General features: G+C 34.6%; 1 protein-coding gene across 1 annotated transcript in view; it reads right to left on the bottom strand.

Annotated features, from left to right (window-relative positions):
* Positions 1-21,388, bottom strand: part of LRRC9 (leucine rich repeat containing 9) — a 142,592-nt gene that overhangs the window by 115,815 nt on the left and 5,389 nt on the right. The window contains exons 2-8 of the mRNA XM_015143805.3: positions 18,444-18,524; positions 17,952-18,170; positions 15,379-15,519; positions 14,758-14,821; positions 14,394-14,464; positions 7,845-8,027; positions 1,974-2,129 (exon numbers count right to left, since the gene is read on the bottom strand). Coding sequence (XP_014999291.1) covers positions 1,974-2,129; positions 7,845-8,027; positions 14,394-14,464; positions 14,758-14,821; positions 15,379-15,519; positions 17,952-18,170; positions 18,444-18,491 — 882 coding nt within the window. The 5' untranslated portion in view covers positions 18,492-18,524. The remainder of the gene's footprint in view (positions 1-1,973; positions 2,130-7,844; positions 8,028-14,393; positions 14,465-14,757; positions 14,822-15,378; positions 15,520-17,951; positions 18,171-18,443; positions 18,525-21,388) is intronic.

Genomic DNA, 21,388 nt, shown 5'->3' with positions numbered 1-21,388 from the left:
AGATAAATATATCCATCTATATATTTATTCTTCAAGTTTTCATGTTTTGATTTTTACATTTAATTCTTTTTTTCCTACTGGTATTTACATTTTGTAAAGTGCAAATGAAGGATCCAACTCTCCAGCTCCCAAATAGTTTGACTACTTTTCTAATACCATTTGTTGAATAATCCATTATTTCCTCATACTGAAAAAAATACAAGAATTATTATATATACAAGATTCTGTTTTGAGTTAAATAATGCTTACTTTTTCAGGGTCTACTTTTAGTAAAAGAAATCCAATTTATTCTAAATAAAAATGCATGCATATTACTAAAATATAGCTTGACTTAAAATTCCCACTTTGTTGTATACCTTAATATTATTAGTAAAGGGTTGTTTTTTTTTTTTTTTTTAGCACCTTAAACAAGCAAATGAATTTTGAGTACAGCCTGCTGGCATCTAATAAAAATGCAGCTGAAATAAGTCTAACAATTTTTGTAACACTCTAACTCACATTAAAATACATAGTTTTTTTAACAAAATTCATAATTTAATAAGCCTACACTTTTTTTAAAATTTTTTTTAATTTTTTATTATTATTATACTTTAAGTTCTAGGGTACATGTGCATAACGTGCAGGTTTGTTACATATGTATACTTGTGCCATGTTGGTGTGCTGCACCCATCAACTCGTCAGCACCCATCAACTCGTCATTTACATCAGGTATAACTCCCAATGCAATCCCTCCCCCTCTCCCCCCTCCCCATGATAGGCCCTGGTGTGTGATATTCCCCTTCCCGAGTCCAAGTCATCTCATTGTTCAGTTCCCACCTATGAGTGAGAACATGCGGTGTTTGGTTTTCTGTTCTTGTGATAGTTTGCTAAGAATGATGGTTTCCAGCTGCATCCATGTCCCTACAAAGGACGCAAACTCATCCTTTTTGATGGCTGCATAGTATTCCATGGTGTATATGTGCCACATTTTCTTAATCCAGTCTGTCACTGATGGACATTTGGGTTGATTCCAAGTCTTTGCTATTGTGAATAGTGCCGCAATAAACATACGTGTGCATGTGTCTTTATAGCAGCATGATTTATAATCCTTTGAGTATATACCCAGTAATGAGATGGCTGGGTCATATGGTACATCTAGTTCTAGATCTTTGAGGAATCGCCATACTGTTTTCCATAATGGTTGAACTAGTTTACAATCCCACCAACAGTGTAAAAGTGTTCTTATTTCTCCACATCCTCTCCAGCACCTGTTGTTTCCTGACTTTTTAATGATCGCCATTCTAACTGGTGTGAGATGGTATCTCATTGTGGTTTTGATTTGCATTTCTCTGATGGCCAGTGATGATGAGCATTTTTTCATGTGTCTGTTGGCTGTATGAATGTCTTCTTTTGAGAAATGTCTGTTCATATCCTTTGCCCACTTTTTGATGGGGTTGTTTGTTTTTTTCTTGTAAATTTGTTTGAGTTCTTTGTAGGTTCTGGATATTAGCCCTTTGTCAGATGGATTAGAGACTTAAATGTTAGACCTAATACCATAAAAACCCTAGAGGAAAACCTAGGTAGTACCATTCAGGACATAGGCATGGGCAAAGACTTCATGTCTAAAACACCAAAAGCAACGGCAGCAAAAGCCAAAATTGACAAATGGGATCTAATTAAACTAAAGAGCTTCTGCACAGCAAAAGAAACTACCATCAGAGTGAACAGGCAACCTACAGAATGGGAGAAAATTTTTGCAACCTACTCACCTACACCTTTTTTGAATTGCAGACTTCTAAGCACAGAATGCAGCTTAGTTAAGTACTTGGAATCAAAACTTTTTTGGAGCAAGCTTAACTTGAAATTCAGTAGTAATTACATATGTGTGTGTGTGTGTGTGTATTATATACATAATTTAAAATATATTGCTTGCTATCTTATCTAACAGTTTTCTTAAGATATGGCCACTGGAATTCTACATTACTAAATCTTACGGTTTTCTTCACAAAGCTGAATAATTTTATTCGTTCTTCTGGCAACTTTTGTAATTTGCATTTTCGATCATTCAGTTTTTCAAGGTCTTCATTAAGATGCCTCTGAAGAGTTTTTATACGCATATTGTAATACATTATTTTTTTCATTGCTGTGGTCTAAAAGTAAGAAAGAAAACAACATAAAAATTAGCTAAAACAAATTATAGGCAATTATTAGTGATATTATATAAGTACAGTATGTTCTATATAACAATTTAGATGATTTGCATGCTCAGGTACTAATAAAGATGATAGCTGGAGTGACAATGGCTACACAGAGTTCTATATTTAAACTTAATAAAAAATATAAAATTCCAAAGATTTTCTTTGTGAGGCATAAAGTGTGAGGCAAATTCACATTTATTTCCAGAATAACAACATAAAGAGACTACAGATAAAATGTAATGTATAAAATAGTACAGGTAATGAGGCAGTACAATTAGAGCAAACATATAACTCGTTATTCCTATTTGATTAACTCAGGGAATAAAAGAAATTAATAAGAATTAAAAGCAAATATTACATTACTCAATTCATTTTTTAAAAGCATGGCTAAGGAATATAATATTTTTTCAAATTTATAAAAGAATGTTCATTAGGCTAAGCAAATTACTAAATGTCTATCAAATCCATTTATCTTGCATTCCTTAATAACAATGCATCATTCAGTTATTAATAAATTTATCAGGATAAATTGATTAAATCCATAATTAAGAAATGCACCAGCTAAATGGTACTTGAGAGTTATGTTAGTTAAAAAGAACTATCTGAGAAGACCATAAACAAATTTAAGGCATTATAAAAAATCTGACATGGTTTTGTTTACCTGAAATAATGAAAGCAAATAAGTTGGAAGACTTTTACACTCTTAGACATGTATTTTCTACAGATGCAGTCTTTTCTTATGAAATTTATTTAGTATGGAGTGGATAATTAAGATCCTAATGTAATTTTCTGGCATAAAAGGCAGAATAGAAACAAATACATAGTATGATGAGAGGCCAAAAGAATTCTATTTCCCCATGCATATTATGAAGTACTGCAACTGAAATCACCAAATTCCCCTGCCAAAAATAAGACAATCATAACAAAGAATAGTCAAGAAAAAAATTTGTTTTAGGATCATGATAAACTGATTAAATATCTTTTATAAATAAAAGCTTAATTTCTGAAGTGCAACTGAGTTAAAAGAAAAAATTGTAACTTAAGAAATGGGAAATGGTGTTTCTTGATTTTTTTTTTTTCCTATTTGGAGAGAATAGGAAATCCAATACAAAATTCTGTGGGTCAGTTACAGCTAAAAATAATTCTAATAAATTCTTAAATCTAAAACAATAGGATATCTACATACAGAAGAATGAAACTAGACCCCTATCTCTCAACATATACAAAAATCAACTCAAAAAATGGACTTAAATGTAAAACTTGAAACCATAAAACTACTGGAAGAAAAAAGAGAAAATGTTTCAGGACATTGATCTAGGCAAGGATTTTATGACAAATACTTCAAAAGCATGGGCAACAAAAACATAAATAGACAAATGGTACTACATTAAACTAAAAAGCTTCTGCACAGCAAAAGGAAACAATCAACAGAGTGAAGAGACAAACTATGGAAGGGAGAAAATATTTGCAAACTACTCATCCATTAAGGATCTCATATCCAGAATATACAAGGAACTCAAACAACTCAACAGCAAAACAAAATACAAAAAAAACCCAAACACATACACACACAAATGAAACGCACACACACACACACACACACACACACACACACAAATAATCCAACCAGAAGGTGGGCAAAGGAACTGCACAGACATTTCTCAAAAGATATCATACAAATAGCCACTAGGTATATGAAAAAATGCTCATCACTAACTAACCATCATGGAAATGCAAATAAAAATCACACACACACAAAAAAAGAGATGCTGGTGAGGATGCAGAGCAAAGGGAACTCTTTTTTTTTTTTTTTTTTTTTGAGATAGAGTCTCACTATGTCGCTCAGGCTGAAGTGCAGTGGCGCAATATCGGCTCACTGCAACCTCTGCCTTGTGGGTTCAAGCAATTCTCCTGCCTCAGCCTCCCGAGTAGCTGGGATTAGAGGCACCTGCCACCACACCCGGCTAATGTGTATTGTATTTTTAGTAGAGATGGGGTTTCACCATGTTGGCCGGGCTGGTTGCAAACTGCTGACCTCAAGTGATCTGCTCACCTGGGCCCAAAAAAGGGAACTCTTATATGCTGTTAGTAGAAATGTAAATTAGTACAGCCATTATGAAAAACAGGATGGAGTTTTCTCAAAAAATTAAAAGCAGAACTTCCATAGGATTCAGCAACCTCACTCCTGGGTATTTATCCAAAACAAAGGAAATCAGTGTATCCAAGGGATACCTGCACCCCCACGTTTACTGCAGCACTATTCACATAGCTAAGATTTAGAATTAACCTAAATGCCATCAATAGGTGAATGGATAAAGAAAATGTAATATATGTATATCATATTACACACACACACGTGTATATACATAATGGAATACTATTTAACTATAAAAAAGAATGAAACCCTGTCATTTGTGGCAATATGGTTGAGCCTGAAGGACATTATGTTAAGCGAAATAAGTCAGGCACAGAAAAATAAAGACTGCATGTTATCACTCACGTATGAGAACTAAAAACATTTTTTGAGCTCATGGAAGTAGAGAGCAGAATTGTAGCTATTGGAGGCTGTAGGCGAGGTAGTCGGGAGGAGAGAATGGGGAGAAAGGTTGGTTAAGGGTACAAAATTACAGCTAGATAGGAAGAATAAATTCTGGTGTTCTGTAGCACTGCAGGGTGAATATGGTTAACTATAATGTGTATATTTTCAAAAATCTGGAAGAAGGGATTTTGAATGTTCACAACAGAAAATAAATGTTTGAGGAGATGAATATGCTAATTACCCTTATTTGATCATTATATATAGAATTATTATGCATCAATTGTAAATAAAAGGGAGAAAATAACACAACAAGAGAACATGGGATGGAGTTAATTTGGTCAGATAAAATACAGGATACCAAATTAAATGTGAATTTCAGATAAACAACAAATAATGTTTTAATATACATAATACTAAACTTACTTATACTTATTTAATTATACTAAAACATCTTTATTGTTTATCTAAAATTTAAATTTAACTTGGAATCCCCTAGGTGGGGTAAATAAAAGATTAAAACATACGAGTTTTATTTTAATTTTTTTGAATAAGCAATATATTCACATTTCAAAAACCAAAAAAATTAATTTATACAATGAAAAGTCTACTTCCCACTTATGTTTCCCATCTTCTCAGTTGCCCCATCTTCTGCAGAAAATGACTGACTTTAGTGTCTAGTAAATCTTACCATAGTTTCAACTTTTTCTAATTTATTAAGAATGTACCTATATCTTCATATAGAAACAAAAATTATGATATTTTACTATTTCTAAACTTTTTCAAAATCACTTAGTATGTCATAACAATAAATAAGAGTTGTCAATGAACGGGGTTTTTTTTGTCCTTGTTTGAGAGTATATAGTAAGATTTTGGGGAAGGAGGGAAGACTATTTTATAAACTGTAACTCTATAGCCAATCAACTTTGTAGGCTGACCACATGCAACTTGCTTTTTGTATTCGGACTTTAAAAAATTAATGTCAAAGTCACTTTCAAAGACTTTGGTAGAATTCCACACCTGTCAAAACTTTTAAGAAAAAGAAATTGGACTAGTTATAATGCTAAATTCAGCTGCATGTTTGTACTAAGACAAAATTTGATCCCTTTGCATCTTAGGTAGCCAAAAAAGAATTCAAAGTCATAAACAGAATTATATTCAACTATAGTTTCATAGCACTTATTTTTATACTACTTAACAATTAAAATGGGCTTTTATGTACATTAACTCATTGGCTCCCCCAAACAACCCTGTGCTGAAAAGCAGATACTATTTTCATCATCTTCGTTTCAGTTCAGAAAACTGAGCTTCAGTAGTAGCACATGCAGTTGGGGGCTTGAATCCAAGTCTTCGGATTTGAACCCATATGTTCTTCCCTCTGTCTCACACTAACTCTTTGGTGGTCCTCCTGGTAGGTTCTGACTTTACCTGCCACTTGTAGTTTACACAAACTAGGTCACAGTCATAGGTGAAAATCTGAAGAATCAATAGCACTCTGTTCAAGAATTCATCACAAAGAACTGCCACAACTTGTCTTCTTATGCATAGTAAGGAAAAAAGCATTTTAGAAATCTATATCAATCCATACATTAAAAATACTTTGAATTTGAAAATCATTTTGGTCTGAATCTAAAGTTGGACTATAGTATATATCTTATTTGTGCCTTAAAAGGTAAAGGGAGGGTAAATATTTTACAATAAGAAAATGAAATATAATTACTTAATTTAAGATGTTAGAAACTGTCTAACAATTTCTTTTTTTGTTGTTCTTTATGTTACTCCTGACATTTACAAGACTGAACCAAATGTATGAGAATCTCAGTCAGAATGTCAGAAGAACCTGCCTCTCTTAGTTCTCCTTTTCAGTCTCCTCTGTAGGTTCCTTCTCATCTACCCAACATTTAGCACCCAAGTGACACACTTTCTCTTCCACACCATTCCCTTGGTGACTCATCCAGTCCACAGCTTTAAGTACCAACTTTCTGCTTTCAGTTCTCATATTTTAATTTATACCCCCAATCTGGGGAACTCTCCCACATAGTAGACTCATATGGATATCCAACTACTTACTGAGCATGTCCCCTTAGGATATTCAAAAAATTGTTCAAACTTTACATGCCTAAAATTATCATGATTCTAAAATAATGATTTTTCCTTCTAAACCTACTCCTCCCCTACTCCTCCTATACTCTTCCTCATGTCGTCAAATAGCAACTTACTCTTTGAATTGCTCCAGTCAATATCTTGGAATTATTCTCTACTTCTTTCCTCTGTACTTAATATCCAATCCATCAGTAAACCCAGATAGGTTCCATCTTGTAACTGCTACCAGAATCCAACTTCTTACCACTTTCTCTGTGAACACCATGCATTGAACCATCCACATTGCTCATCTAAGTTACTGGAATAATCTCCTAACTGGTCTCTCTGCTTTCAACTTTCCCCCTCTAATTGTCTATTCTTAATACATTATTCAAAAGGATCCCTTTAAACCATAAGTCATCTTAGTCCCACCTCTGATCAGAATTTTCCAGTGGATCCCATCTCACTCAAAATAAAGACCAAAGTCCTTACAACAGTCTACAGTCTCACATAATCTGGCCTCCACCACTCCTGTCTTCATCTGTTACTTCTCTTCCCCTGATGTCCTCAGCTACTTAAACTTTCAGATAATCACAAACCATCTTTAATTAGATTAAAATCTACCTAATCCTTGGTCGACTACCATAAACCATAGATATTTTCTAATTTTGATATGTAATATTCCAAAGGAGAAGTGGTTGTTACATTTCTGTTATTTAAGCTTTAATTTATATATACATGGCACTAGTCTAATTATTTTTGACACTTATTTTTTTCAATTTCCTTCTTGTTTTGTATAGATTAGAAGCAATATTACTTCATTATTTCACCTTCCAGTACTGTCATCAAAATTAAGATTCTAGTATTAATATTATTATTTATATACTTTTATGTGTAATATCCAGTTCACTAGGGCAAAAGTAGACTTGGCAACAAGAACTGAACTGATAATCCTACCTACCATATGTGGACATGGCCAGAAAGAAGCCTAACTAATAAACTAACTAATAAAACAGAAATCACAGATGCCTGATTAGGGATGTACTTACATCTGCCAGTTCCTTGATTTGCTTTCCTGACACATCCAATGTGTCAAATCTTTGAAGGCAAGGCAAATGATATAATACATGTGTGGAATAATTACACAGAAGACAAACTGGATTGGTTTTATATTGAGGATCATTCAGACATAAATCCTTTAAGCAAGGCAGCCTGGTTAAGTTCGTGAGCTCCTAAAACACCAGCAAAGATAATGTTCAATTAATTGTGACTGTCATTTCTAAAGGCAGTATTTGAACACTTAAGATCAGCCATACTCTAATGCATTCTAATTATGTGCTTAAATACATTAAAGTGATTTAGATGCCTAAAATGTTTCTCTCTATTGAAAAACAAGCTAAATTCCCGAAGAAAATAGAAACAATAATTAAACAATACGCTATACCACTATGCCTTTTAAATATTTACTAAATCATGTATTCCAGCTGGAACATTGAAGCCAGTGATGCGAGCACATTTGTTCATTAATATGTTGCCTCCCTACACGGCCCCTCTTGCTAATTGCCCCCAGGATACCTGTAGGTCTCTGCTTTCTTCACTCCTATTTCCTATACTTATCACCTAGAAACACTCCTGTTCATCCTCCCTGCTTCCAGATCTGCTCTATTCATTAAAGGCTATGGGATCCCCTGTTCATTACAAACAATCATCATGGAATTCCTGATTTTTGGGTTTTTTTTGTTTTGTTTTTTCCATTAAGTACCTGTTTTACCTATTATGGTCAACTAAAGTCTAACTTTCCTTGAGGGCCTCAGTTCTCTCACAACCTATGGATGAGGAAGGATTGATATGCACTCTCAGACCAATGTTTCTCCTTAAAATATTTTTTCCTGATGTTTAAGTCATTATTTATACTTTCCTTTATTTGTCATCTGGCTCTTGATTAACTCTTCCATCCTGCCTCTTCCTGTTTAAACCCTAATATTTTATGATTTAGTCATATTGAACCAGTTGAAGTTTTGGAATGTGCCCAGCCCTATCTTGTCCTTAGACCTTTACCCATGCTGCTCCTTTTGAGTGGCCTGAACTTCACCCCAGTTTCACCTTTTAATCTGTCAGGGCCCAACCCAGTGTCATATTCCCTGGGAGCCTTGTTTCATCCCCCAATGTTGGGATAGATGTTCCTCCTAAGAGCTCTTTTAGCTACTGAGCTTAGTTTTGGTATGGACTTTATCATACCCTATTGCCAATTGCTTGTATCTATAAGCCAAGGGTCTATATGGGCTTTGGCCCCCAATCTGCAAAAAAAGAATGTTATTTACATTTTTAAGTATTGAAAAAACAGAAGAATATGCAGTAGAGGCCACATGTGGCCCACAGAGCCTGAAATACTTTCTATTTGGCTTTTTTTTGTTGTCGTTACAGAAAACGTTTGCTAACCCTGCAATAAACTTGTGGAGAACACGGTTTGTGTCTTGTTTAACATTGTATTCCCAACACTCAGCACTCAGAACACAGCAGGCACTAAATAAATATGTAAAGTAAATTGATTACTTTCAACCAACTTTGAGGATATCCTCATACTTTCTCATTACCAGGATGGTGCCTGAGATAGGAGGGTACTGTGGTGGAGTCAAACGTGAAAGGATGCAATGCTAGCTAGAAAAATCAGAATCAAGGTTAAGGGAAATCCAAAGGAAGAACCAGGAAGCATTAGTTCTAAAGTTACAGTAAAAAAGGAATGGAAAAGAGAATAGTGAAGTCAGGTTGCTGGAAACAAGAGTAATACAGGTTGAGGTGGTTAATATATTTCCAAACTCTCTCTGGACAAGTGAGAATGTGGCTCACTGGTCTGACCTGAGGCTTGGGCTGAGCCTATGTGGGGAGGAGGACTAAGCAGAGTTGCTCTAAAAGGAAAATTTATGGACAGAGCTGTGCAGAGAATTATTTGGTCAAATTCTGCAGGGGCAAGAAGGTAAACCATTTGGCAGCCTTTGATTACTGGGTTGCTATGTTTCATTGACTATGGTAGATGGTGGGTATAAATGAGCTGGTAGATGGTGGGTATAAACTCTGAATTCCTACACAGAAATCCCCCAACTACATGCCAAATTCAGATGACAGTGGAGTCCATGAAGGCACAAAATCTCACTGAAAATTAGTGCTCTGGTGCCTGGTATGGTTGGAAGGTGGGCACAGAATTTATTCAGTCACCACCAGGATAGGATAGTTATCTTCTTAGGGTAGGAGGAAAGGTTAGAGATAAAAATCTAAGATAATAGTGTTCCAGGAACATTTCTAATATGAAGATAGTAAAAGCTCCTGTGAATCAGGTTCAATGTTTTCGTGACAGTCATAATGCCATAAAAAGCCTTTTTAAATATTATGACACACAATGAATTTTTATAATAATCCTGTTATCACCATTTTTAAAATAAAGATACTGAAATACAGCAGGTCAGTGTAATTAAAGTAATGGTAATAAAATAATAAGAACAATGGATCTGTTGAGTCCTTACTATGTGGTGGTCACTATTCGGGTACTTTACATTGTTATTTCACCTAAACTTCATGTTCCACTGTATTATGCTGCCTCTAGTGTGAGGCAGAGCTAGACCTGAGAGGTCTTTCTGCCTATGCAGCCACGGCTTATAACCACCACAAGGGTACCATGGCTAGCCAGGTAAGATAAACTTCCCTATAGTTTCTTGACAGGGCAATGCCTTATTTTCCTAGAATCCTGCACTTATCTTCTTCAGCCTTATGTCATAATTGCTTCCCTTGCTGTGTTCCAGTCACAGAGGATTTCTAGTTCGTAGAATCTGCCATACCCCTTTCAACCACCTTGAGCCTTCACACATGCTTTAACTTTTAAGCCTGGAAGGGTCTTTGCCTGGGCAACTCCTACTCACGTCTGATATCATTAGCTGCAACATTAGCTCCTCAAGGATGTCTTGTCCTGATATCCCAAACAAGGCTAGGTCTCCCTTTTATATGTTCCCACAGCACTCTGAATTTAACATTCATAGCTCTCTCTCTGATCTCTTCTGGAATTTTAGCCTATTTTAAGTATAAAAGCTTTATCCACATTTCACATTATTTTCTTGGAATAGATTCCTAAAAGAGGAATTGATAGATTAAAGGATAGAAGCCTGTTTAAAGGACTTGGTACACATTATCTAAATGCTTTCTAGAAAAGTTCTATCATTTTAAATGATTACCAATGTCATATAAATGCCCATCTTATCCTAATCTTTCTAACACAGAGTATCATGTTTATCAAATGTTGACTATATAAAATATTATCAATTACAATTATATCTTCTTTTTTTTTTTGAAACCTAGTCTCGCTCTGTTACCCAGGCTGTAGTGCAATGGTGCAATCTCAGCTCACTGCAACCTCCGCCTCCCAGGTTCAAGAGATTCTCCTGCTTCAGCCTCCTGAGTAACTGGAATTATAGGCGCCCACCACCACGCCTGGCTATTTTTTTTTTTTTTGGATTTTTAGTAGAAACAAGGTTTCACCATGTTGGCCAGACTGGTCTCGAACTCCTGACCTCAAGTGATCCGCCTGCCTTGGCCTCCCAAAGTGATAGGATTACAGGCATGAGCCACTATGTCCAGCCTTATATCACATTTTATTTTTCATTTTATTCATTCTTAGTAGGATTGAAAATTATTTTATGAATCTACTAGTCATGTGGAGTTCAATTCTATGAATTATCTGCTCACTTATCCTTTATTCTACTGGGTATCTTAGATTATTTGTTTCTAATTGATTTAAAAGAGCTCTTTTAAAAGTAAGAATTATTTCAAAGGTTTTTTTGTCTGTTTGTTTTAATTTTATGATGTGTTTACCAGGCTGAAAATTAGAATTTCCATATAGTAAGTATGATTTAAAGATTTAGTGTAGTATCTTAAACTGGCAGAACTAGAAGGGGAAAGATACACGTGTGCATGTGCATGCATGCATGCACACACACACACACACAATCCTGTTATCTATCTTACTGCCTGTCCCTGTCACAACTGTTACCACCCTCTGAGTGTCTCTGGTTTCTATCATGGCTTATTTTCCACGTTTAATCTGATCACCTATCTGATGGCCTCAATGTTGGTAGAGACAATTTGCCATGGCCCTAAGCATTGCTTCACACTCTTGCTTGTTATGCCAAGATTGTAAGGTATTGACTATTCTTTACCCATTTCTCAGTGTTGTGTGTGCAGATCTTCACCTGGAGGGCCCCACTGGTACTCTAAACTCAACATATCCAGAACCAGACACATTCCCTTCCCCTCACCCCCACAAAACTAGCCATTATTTTTCTGATTTGTATATTTTTTGAGCTTGCTAAGAACTGTAATCACAGATTCATTTCGGACTCTCTAGCTCTTCACATTCTACTAGCTGTGAAATTCTGCAAATTCAACAACCATAATGTCTCTTGCATCTATTTCTTCCTCGTCTTTCCTCCTCCTTCTCTTCTTCTTCTTTTCTTCTTTTTTCTCTTAACACTCCAATTCGTAGTCTCACAATCTCTCATTTAGATTATTCCTGAAATCTCCTGACTGGGTTTTCTTCTTCTAGCTGTTCCAAGTCAATAAACACTAACTCCAGATCACTATCCCTAAAGAACATTTCTGATCATATCACTTTCTTGCTCAAAAATTTTACAGCTCTCTGTTGTCTATAAAATACCGTCTATATTCGAGACCCAATTGACCTTTCTAGTTAACTTCCAATATTGCTATATATACTCTATATTCCAGTCAAATGACAATGCTGGTGTTATTCAAATATACCCCTTGATTTCTCACTTCTCTGTGTTTGTACATATTGTTTTCCCCTTCTTAGAATGCCCACGCCCTACTACCCAGAAGATCCTCCCACCAATGCTTGTTCAAATTCTGTTGACACTTTAAAGTTCTTATCAAATATTTCCTCTTGAATTTCACTAATAGAATTTTGTTTACATATCTTTTTAAGGGACTTAATCTGCCTCATTCTATAGCTTTTTGGTATTTTTATATTTTTGCCTGAGTAGAATAATGCCTACTTTAATACTTATGAACTCAAAGTTATTTCTATAGTAAATTTACCTTTCTTCAATATTTTCTAGAGGATGTGTTCGAATATGCACCTTCAGTCTTACACTGTCAAAATTATAAATGTCACCTTTTAACCAACATTATATGTGATAAATATTAAGTCCCTTTATTTGGTTGTTTCTCTTTCATTCATGTTCTTGACAAATGTTTATTGAGATTTACTACATGTCCAACACTATGTTAAGGGTTGTGGATATAGCAATGAAGAGAACAGGCAAAGTTCCTGTACTCAGAGAGCTGGTATTCTAGTAAGGGATGTGCCAAGAGGAAAAATAAAACAGTGGCACAGTGATAGCGAGTGCTGCAGGTTGGGGAGGGTTGTGAGGGTTTTCCTATTACACCTAAATTGGGAAGGAAAGGTGTCACTTAGAACATAATATTTTGACAAAGACCTGAAATAAACGAGGAAATGAGCCATGCAGGTATATGAGGAAAGAAAATTCCAGCGAGTGCAAAGGCCCTAAGATTACTGTGTGCTAGGTATATTCAGACTAGTGTGGCTGAAACTGGACAAACGAAGGAGAGAGTGGTAGACGCTGTAGTCAAAGCGACAGGTTGGGGGTGGTGGGGTGGCTAGATTAGGTAGTCTTATGGCCCATTATAAGAAATGTCTTCTACTCTGAAAGAGATGAGAAGCCAAGGGAAGGTTTTAAGCAGAAGGGTGATTTTTATCTGACAGATTTTTAAAGGTTCCATAAGGCTTCTGTGTGGAGAACAGATCTATAGTAGGGAAAGGACAAACAGGAAAATTGTTAGGAAGCTTTTTTCCATTAATGCAGGTTAGAGATCATAGTGTCTTGAATCAGCCTGGTAGTGATGCAGGTGGTAAGAAGTGATCAGACTCTGGACATATTCTGAAGGTGCACCCAATTGTACTTGCTGATGGATAGGATGAGGGTATGAAGGAATAATAAGAGTCAAAAATGACTATAAGGATTTTGGCTTAAGTTACTGGAAGAATGGAAACTCCATTTAGAGAGGTGAGGAAGACTGCAGGAGAAGGTCTGGTAGAAGAAAAATTAGTTTGCATTAAGATATGTGTACAGTTCTGGAGAGCTGTCAAGGAAAGTAAAGGTACTAGTTTAGAGTAATCAGTACACAAAGGGTATTTAAAGTCTTAAGGCATGATGAGACTATTTAGAGAATAAATGCAGACAGAAATGAGAAAAGATGTCAGTACTGATCAAGGGAAGTCCATATCTTACATGCTCGGAGAGGATAAAAGAACAGAAACTGAAGAGATGTAGCCAAAAGACTGGAAGAAAACTAAGAGAAAATCGTATCCTAAGAGCCAGGTAAATAGTTATTTGTTTGGTTTCAATAGTGTCAGATCATTAAGGCCAATGTGGTCAGATGACTTTCAAATTTCCTGGAGCATCAGCCCAAAATAATGAACTTATTCCTTAATGGGGGACTTTTTAGTACAGTTTCTGCAACACAATGGTTCATGATTCAGGATGATAAATAAAAATTATTCCACTTAAACATACCTTGAAAGAACATACTTGGTTACCAGAAAGGTTTAATCTTTCCAGTTGTTCATTGGAGTCAAGACATCGACCTTTAAAAAATAAGATGAAAAGAATTAAATTTATTATTTTACCTTCTGTTTATATTCTGTCATACTTCTGAGTTGTACGTAGCCATCATTTCTTGCATATAAACAGACTGATGGTACCATTGTATAATTAGTAATCACTGATTAATGAATAATATTTTCACAGGCTTCAATATGCTTTGCAAATATATCACAGAAAAAAGCCTAAAAGAAAAAAAAAATCTAAGCATATCCTTTTTATATTGATGAAAAATGACTATAGCATTATCTCAGATTCCAAATGAAATAGTACATACCAATGCTATTTATTAGATTTCCAGCAAGGTTGAGATCTTTTAAATTCTTCAAAGTTTGCAAACCCTAAAAATTTAGACAACATACAATTTAGAACAAATAATTAAAATTAACATTTACAAATCATCTCTGATTAATCTGGTTAGTTCTCCAGGTGCTCTGAGCACAGGGTACTTTGTGCATCACGAGCACAGAAGGAAATGAGTGCCTCCAAGAAGCCACCTTTGTTCTCTATACTGGAACTTAGAATTATTGGAGGAGAGAACAGGAAGCGGAGTAGAGAGGAAAAAAAGGAGGAGTAGGAGGAAAAGAATACATCACACAGAGTATATTTATAATCTTAGGCAAGTTATGTAACTTCTCTAAATCTCTTTTTTTTTAACCTTCAAAGAAAGAATAACAATGCCTTACCTTTTAGGCTTGTAAAGAGTAAAGAAGGTAATGTATACAATATCCTCTGTACCTTATAAAATGCTATATACATGTTAGTTCTTTTTGACAACAATAATTGTACCAGTCATGAATAGTTTGGCCTTTAACCACAATATGATCTTGAACATTGCGGTTTAAACTCTACAGTAGTAATTGGTTTTACATATAGATAATTGAAATTATTATCTTACCTCAATATTTTTAATTGTATTGTGGTTCAGCCAAAGAACCTTCAATTTGATTAATTTCTCTAAATTTTCTATTTTGGAAATTTTATTAAAATATAAATATAGTTTTTCCAAATTTCTACATTCCTGAAGACCTTCAATTTTCTGTAAATGAAAAGGAGACTGAATAGTGTTAGTTTATGTTTTGCTATTAATCCAATAAAGTAGGTTTCTAAGTATATTTTCTTTTAAATATCATATTTTATTGCAAAATCAATATCCAGCAAAATGAACTGTTTTAAAAGAAAAAAATATATTCCATGTTTTCCACTTAAATACAACTATTTTCAATTTTGCATGTTCTCTTTAAATTTTAATCAACTCTATATCTATTTATATATGGTTATAATTATAATAATATTTATCATATATAATCATATATTCTATATTTCTATATGGTTATGATTATAATCATATAGAAATGATTATGATTATATGGTTATGATTATAACCATGTAAGCACATCATAATCCTAATGCACATACAATTTTGTGGGACTCTTTTTAAATTAAGACTAAAATGTTTTCATAATCCTTCAAATTATATTTAATAATTATGGAATATTTCATTAAGTTTATAATTGTCTGAAAAATTACCTGATGTATAGCATATTTATGTTTCAAATTTTTAGTTACAAATAATGCTGCAACAAGTAGCTTCATGCATATGGTTGTTTTCTGCTATTGAGTTACTTTTCTAGGATAAAATCTTAGAGTAGGGACTTCTAAGTCAAAACGTATGCCCCGTACATTTCCATGATGGCTCTTGATGTTTTGCAATATTTCTTTTCAAGATAGATGTTAGAATTTCAACACAACCAATAGTGTCTAAGTGGACCAATTTTATTACTAAGTAATACTGGCTATGATTTGATTTGATTACTAAAAAGTAGAATATGTTTATGTTTTAATTCCTTATTTCTGCTTTTCCTTTGCACAAATCAATTTATTTATTTATTGAACTTTTATTTTAAGTTCAGGGGTGCACGTGCAGGTTTGTTATTTAGGTAAATTTCTGTCATGTGGGTTTGTTGTACAGATTACTTTGTCACCCAGGTATTAAGCATAGTACCCGTTAGTTATTTTTCCTGATCCTTCTCCCACCCTCCACCTTCAGTAGGCCCCAGAGTCTGTTGTTCCCCTCTATGTGTCCATACGTTATCATCATTTAGCTCCCACTTCTAAGTGAGAACAGGTGGTATTTGGTTTTCTGTTCCTGTGTTAGTTTGCTAAGGACAATGGCCTCCAGCTCCATCCATGTTCCTGCAAAAGACATTATCTTATTCTTTTTTATGGCTGCATGGTATTCCATGGTGTATACATAGCACAGTTTCTTTATCCAGTCTACTACTGATGGGCATTTAGGTTGATTCCATGTCTTTGCCAGTGAATACTGCTGTAATGAACATACACGTGCATTTGTGTTTATGACAGAATTGTTTATATTACTTTGGTTATATACCCAGTAATGGAATTGCTGGGTTGAATGGTATTTCTGTTTTTAGGTCTTTGAAGAATCATTACACTGTTTTCCACAATGGTTGAACTAATTTACACTTCTACTAATAGTGTATAAGCATTCCTTTTTCTCCACAACCTTGCCAGCATCTGTTTTTTTTTTACTTTTTAGTAATAGCCATTCTTAGTGTGAGATAGTATCTCATCGTGATTTTGATTTGCATTTCTCTAATGATCAGTTATTTTAAACTTTTTTTCTTATGCTTGTTAGCCACATGTATGTCTTCTTTTGCAAAGTGTCTGTTCATGTCCTTTACCCACTTTTTAATGGGGTTGTTTGTTTTTTTCTTGTAAATTTGTTTAGGTTCCTTGTAGAGGCTGGGTATTAGACCTTTGTCAGAGGCACAGTTTGCAAAAGTTTTCTCCCGTTCTGTAGATTGTCTGTTTACTCTGTTGATAGTTTCTTTTGCTCTGCAGAAGCTCTTTAGTTTAATTAGATCCCATTTGTCCATTTTTGCTTTTGTTGCAATTGCTTTTGGTGTCAACGTCATGAAATCTTTGCCTGTTCTTATGTCCAGAATGATATTGCCTAGGTGGTGTTCCAGCATTTTTATATTGGGTTTTACATTTAAGTCCTTAATGCATCTTGAGTTTAATTTTGTATATGGTATAAGGAAGAGGTACAGTTTCAATCTTCTGTATATGGCTATCCAGTTATCCCAGCACCATATATTGAATAGATGATCCTTTCCTCATTGCTTGTTTTTGTCATCTTTGTCAAAGATCAGATAGTTTGTGGTCTTATTTCTGGGTTCTTTATTCTGTTCCATTGGTCTATGTGTCTGTTTTGTACCAGTAACTTGCTGTTTTGATTTGATTTACTTTGATTACTAAAAAGGAGAATACGTTTATGTTTTAATTCCTCGTTTTTATTTTTTCCTTTGTACAAATCAATTTCTATCCTTTGCTCATTTATCTGTCTTAACCCATGCCTTATGCATATATTTCAATGAATTATTTTTCTAAAGACAAAGAATTCGGAATAAAATATTCTGTGTAAGGTTTTATGTTTACACTTACCTCTATGCAGCACTCAGCAATCCAAAGTTCTTTAAGTTGTAAACAAGGCTCTAACCCTGAAATTTCTTTTATATCTTGAGCAACAATGGTAAGACTAGTTAAATTAGGAAATAATGATAATCCGACTATACGAGGATACCCTAAGAAAAACATCTCCAACTTTGATGTATCTGATCCTTCTTGTCCAACCATCTCATAAGATAAGCCATTGCACAAACACTGTTTTAAAGGAAAGAAATTTGGTCATTACCTATTTTATATAATCAAAAGATTACTTTTACCATTAGAAATTATAAATTGTCAATTGCACTGATGCCATTTTTGTAATCTCACGAGAGAAAGTTATATCACATATATGATTATTCTCTGCTTCCAAAAGTCACTAGGTAGAGGAAATCACTAAGTAACCCTTCCAGCTCTAGAAAGGAGCATAAAAACTTTCCATTTTCTATTGCTGCAAATGTTATAAAAAGAAATTTGACTTTGACTCACCAGTTCTTTAATTATTTCTTCTTGGTTTAGGTTTTCACTTTCAATCATCTTCCGTTAAAAACAGTGATCATAACATTATAACTGTTAAGGAAAATGAAAAAATGAAATAAATATTAAAGTCATTGTCATTCAAAGTTGAAATAGACCTTAACGCTACTAAGGTTGAACCACCCAACTGTAGTTTGAAATCTTCACATAGTACATTACCAAGTATCTGTATAAACTCTGAGGGGGTTTTCTGTTAGGATGTTATTTTTTATTTTAATTTTAAATCTCTCTTTCCATAATTCCTTCCCTTTTGTTGTCAAACCCCTTGGTATAAATTTTTTTCCACACGATGAGCCTTCAATACTTGAAGAAAATGGTCATCTCTCATCTACACTCTTACCTTACTAACAGTTGAAGTTGTTAGTTCTCTCACTATATACTCATGTTTCTCTCATTTGAACAGGCTCTGGTTGTCCTTTGTATTACACTGCGTGTCTAAAAGTGAACACAGTTCTCTAAATATACTTAGATTGCAAAGAGAAGAATCCTTAGGGCTTAGCAACATATTTGGCATAGTAATAAATGTTTATTTAAATAAATACTACAACTTCTCCTTCATTCTAGAGAATATGAACCAATTAATACTCAAGTAGCTTCAATAAAACTTAATCCAACTTTCATAATTTGTAATATTTTCTGAATATTATTCCAGATATATACTATCTAAAAAATATAAGAATCCTGCTTTTAATATAATGACCTGACAAGGAGAGATGTAGAAAATGGTATACAGTTAACCCCTTTCTTTACAATAGCAACTCCCCCATAGGCATGTGTGTATATATGTAAATGCATGTATGTGTATAATTATTGTCAGGAGAAAATATGGAAAGATATATACTAAGTTGTTAATATGAGTTTCCTTAGATGCAGGTGAAAGTTGTTGTGACTAGAATATAAATGTAAAGCTGGATGGGGATAGATCCAGGCAAAAATGGAAAAGAAGAAATTATACTTTTTAAAAAGCATGTTTAGAATTGCCTAGTTTGAGTGTATAGACATTTATTATTTCTACCATGGGTACACATTTGGACTGTTTCCAGTTGGGGGTTAAATAGTGCTTCTCTGAACATTTTGTCATACAGGTCATAGCTACAAATTTCTTTGGGATTTCTACCTAAAAGTGGAATGAGAAACAAACAACTATTGTTATTTGCAACGAGTGAGTTTCACATAAACAAATGCTGAACAAGAGACACGCAATGAGTAATACTGTATGACTCAATTCATGTAAGATAAACAAACTATAGTATTAGAAGTTAGGATATTGGCTACCTTTCAGGGAAGAGCAACTAAGAGGAGGCAAAAGAGGGGCTTCTAGAGTGCTCATAATGATGTATTTTTTGATCTAGGTGCTGGTTATGTTCAATTTGAAAATAAAGTTAGATACCTAAGATGTGTGTGATTTCTGTATGTATGTTATACTTTAATGAAATTCTACCTAAATTTTGATTTTAAAGGCATTTATATGCTCATTTATATTCATTTATGCAAAATTATGTACATGTGCTGGCATATACATAAATTAAAATGTTAAGAAAAAAAGATGATGATTTGAGTCCGTGTATTGACCTATCTTCCCTCCCCAAATCCCACTAGAATGACTACAGAAATACGAAAACAAGAAAAGAATATAGCAGTGCTACAAAAAGAGCAATGATTGCCAGAAATATTGAGAAAGGTCTTTAAAAATGACAGAGACAACATCAGATTGAGAAAAAAAGCCCATCAACACAAACCAGAGTCTGTTCTCACACTGCTAATAAAGACATGCCCAAGGCTGGGTAATTTATAAAGGAAAGAGCTTTAATTGACCCACAGTTTCACATGGCTGGGGAGGTCTCAGGAAACTTATAATTATGGCAGAAGGGGAAGCAAACCATCCTTCTTCCCAAGGCAGCAAGAGGCGGGATGAGAGCTGAGTGAAGGGGGAAGCCCCTTGTAGAACCATGAGATCTTGTGAGAATTCACTGTCACAAGAAAACATGGGGGAAAGTGCCCCCATGATTCAATTATCTCTCCCTAGTCTCACCCTTGAAATGTGGGGATTATTACAATTCAAGATGAAATTTTGGGTGGGGGCACAGCCAAACCATATTACAGACCAAAATTTAAGGTACCAGGGAAAGAAGTTTCACAAAACGATTCTTAAAAATCTTCAAATTGAGAGCAGAAGTGGTTGGGAAAGGGGTAGCTGTGTATTATATATAAGGGACCAAATCAAAGGAGTTTGAGAAACGTACCAGAAAATTGCACACAGTCTGTATTTGTACTCATGCTTTGTAAATTGAGGACATTGCCCTACCATGCTGAATGCTATGGTTTAAATGTGTCCCCTTCAAACTTCAGGTGTTGCCAATATGATAGTATTAAGAGGTGGGCCCTTAAGAGGTAATTTGGTCATGAGGGTTCCTCCCCTTCCAAATGGCATTAGGTGCCCATTAGCTGCCCATTTAAAGGGCTTGATGGAGAAAGTTCATCCCTTTTTTGCCCTTCTGACTTGGCCCTGTGAGTACATACTGTTCCTTCCCTCCAGAAGAGGTAGACTTCAAGACATCATCTTGGAAGCAGACACCAGATGCTAATGCCTTGATACTGGACTTTCTAGCCTCTAGAATTGTGAGAAATAAATTTGTGTTGTTTTTAAATTGCTCAGTTTCAGGTATTTTATTATAGCAGCACAAAATAGACTAAGACACTGAGTCAAGAAGGAGGGACGGGACCCCAGCTAGCACCACAAAGAAAAACACAGTCAGTAAATTATCCTAATACATTGGACTCTGTTCATTCATTCACTCATTGTTAATATTCATATTGAAGGCATAAGACAGAACCCCAGACAGAGAATGACAGGGGTGGGAGGAAAGAGAAGATCAAGACCTTATCAGATGATAATG

This window comes from Macaca mulatta, chromosome 7 (genome assembly GCF_049350105.2).
Source record: "Macaca mulatta isolate MMU2019108-1 chromosome 7, T2T-MMU8v2.0, whole genome shotgun sequence".
Classification (NCBI taxonomy): Eukaryota; Metazoa; Chordata; class Mammalia; order Primates; family Cercopithecidae; genus Macaca; species Macaca mulatta.
Note: the sequence above shows the minus strand (reverse complement) of the source record. Positions and strands in the feature narration are given on the sequence as shown.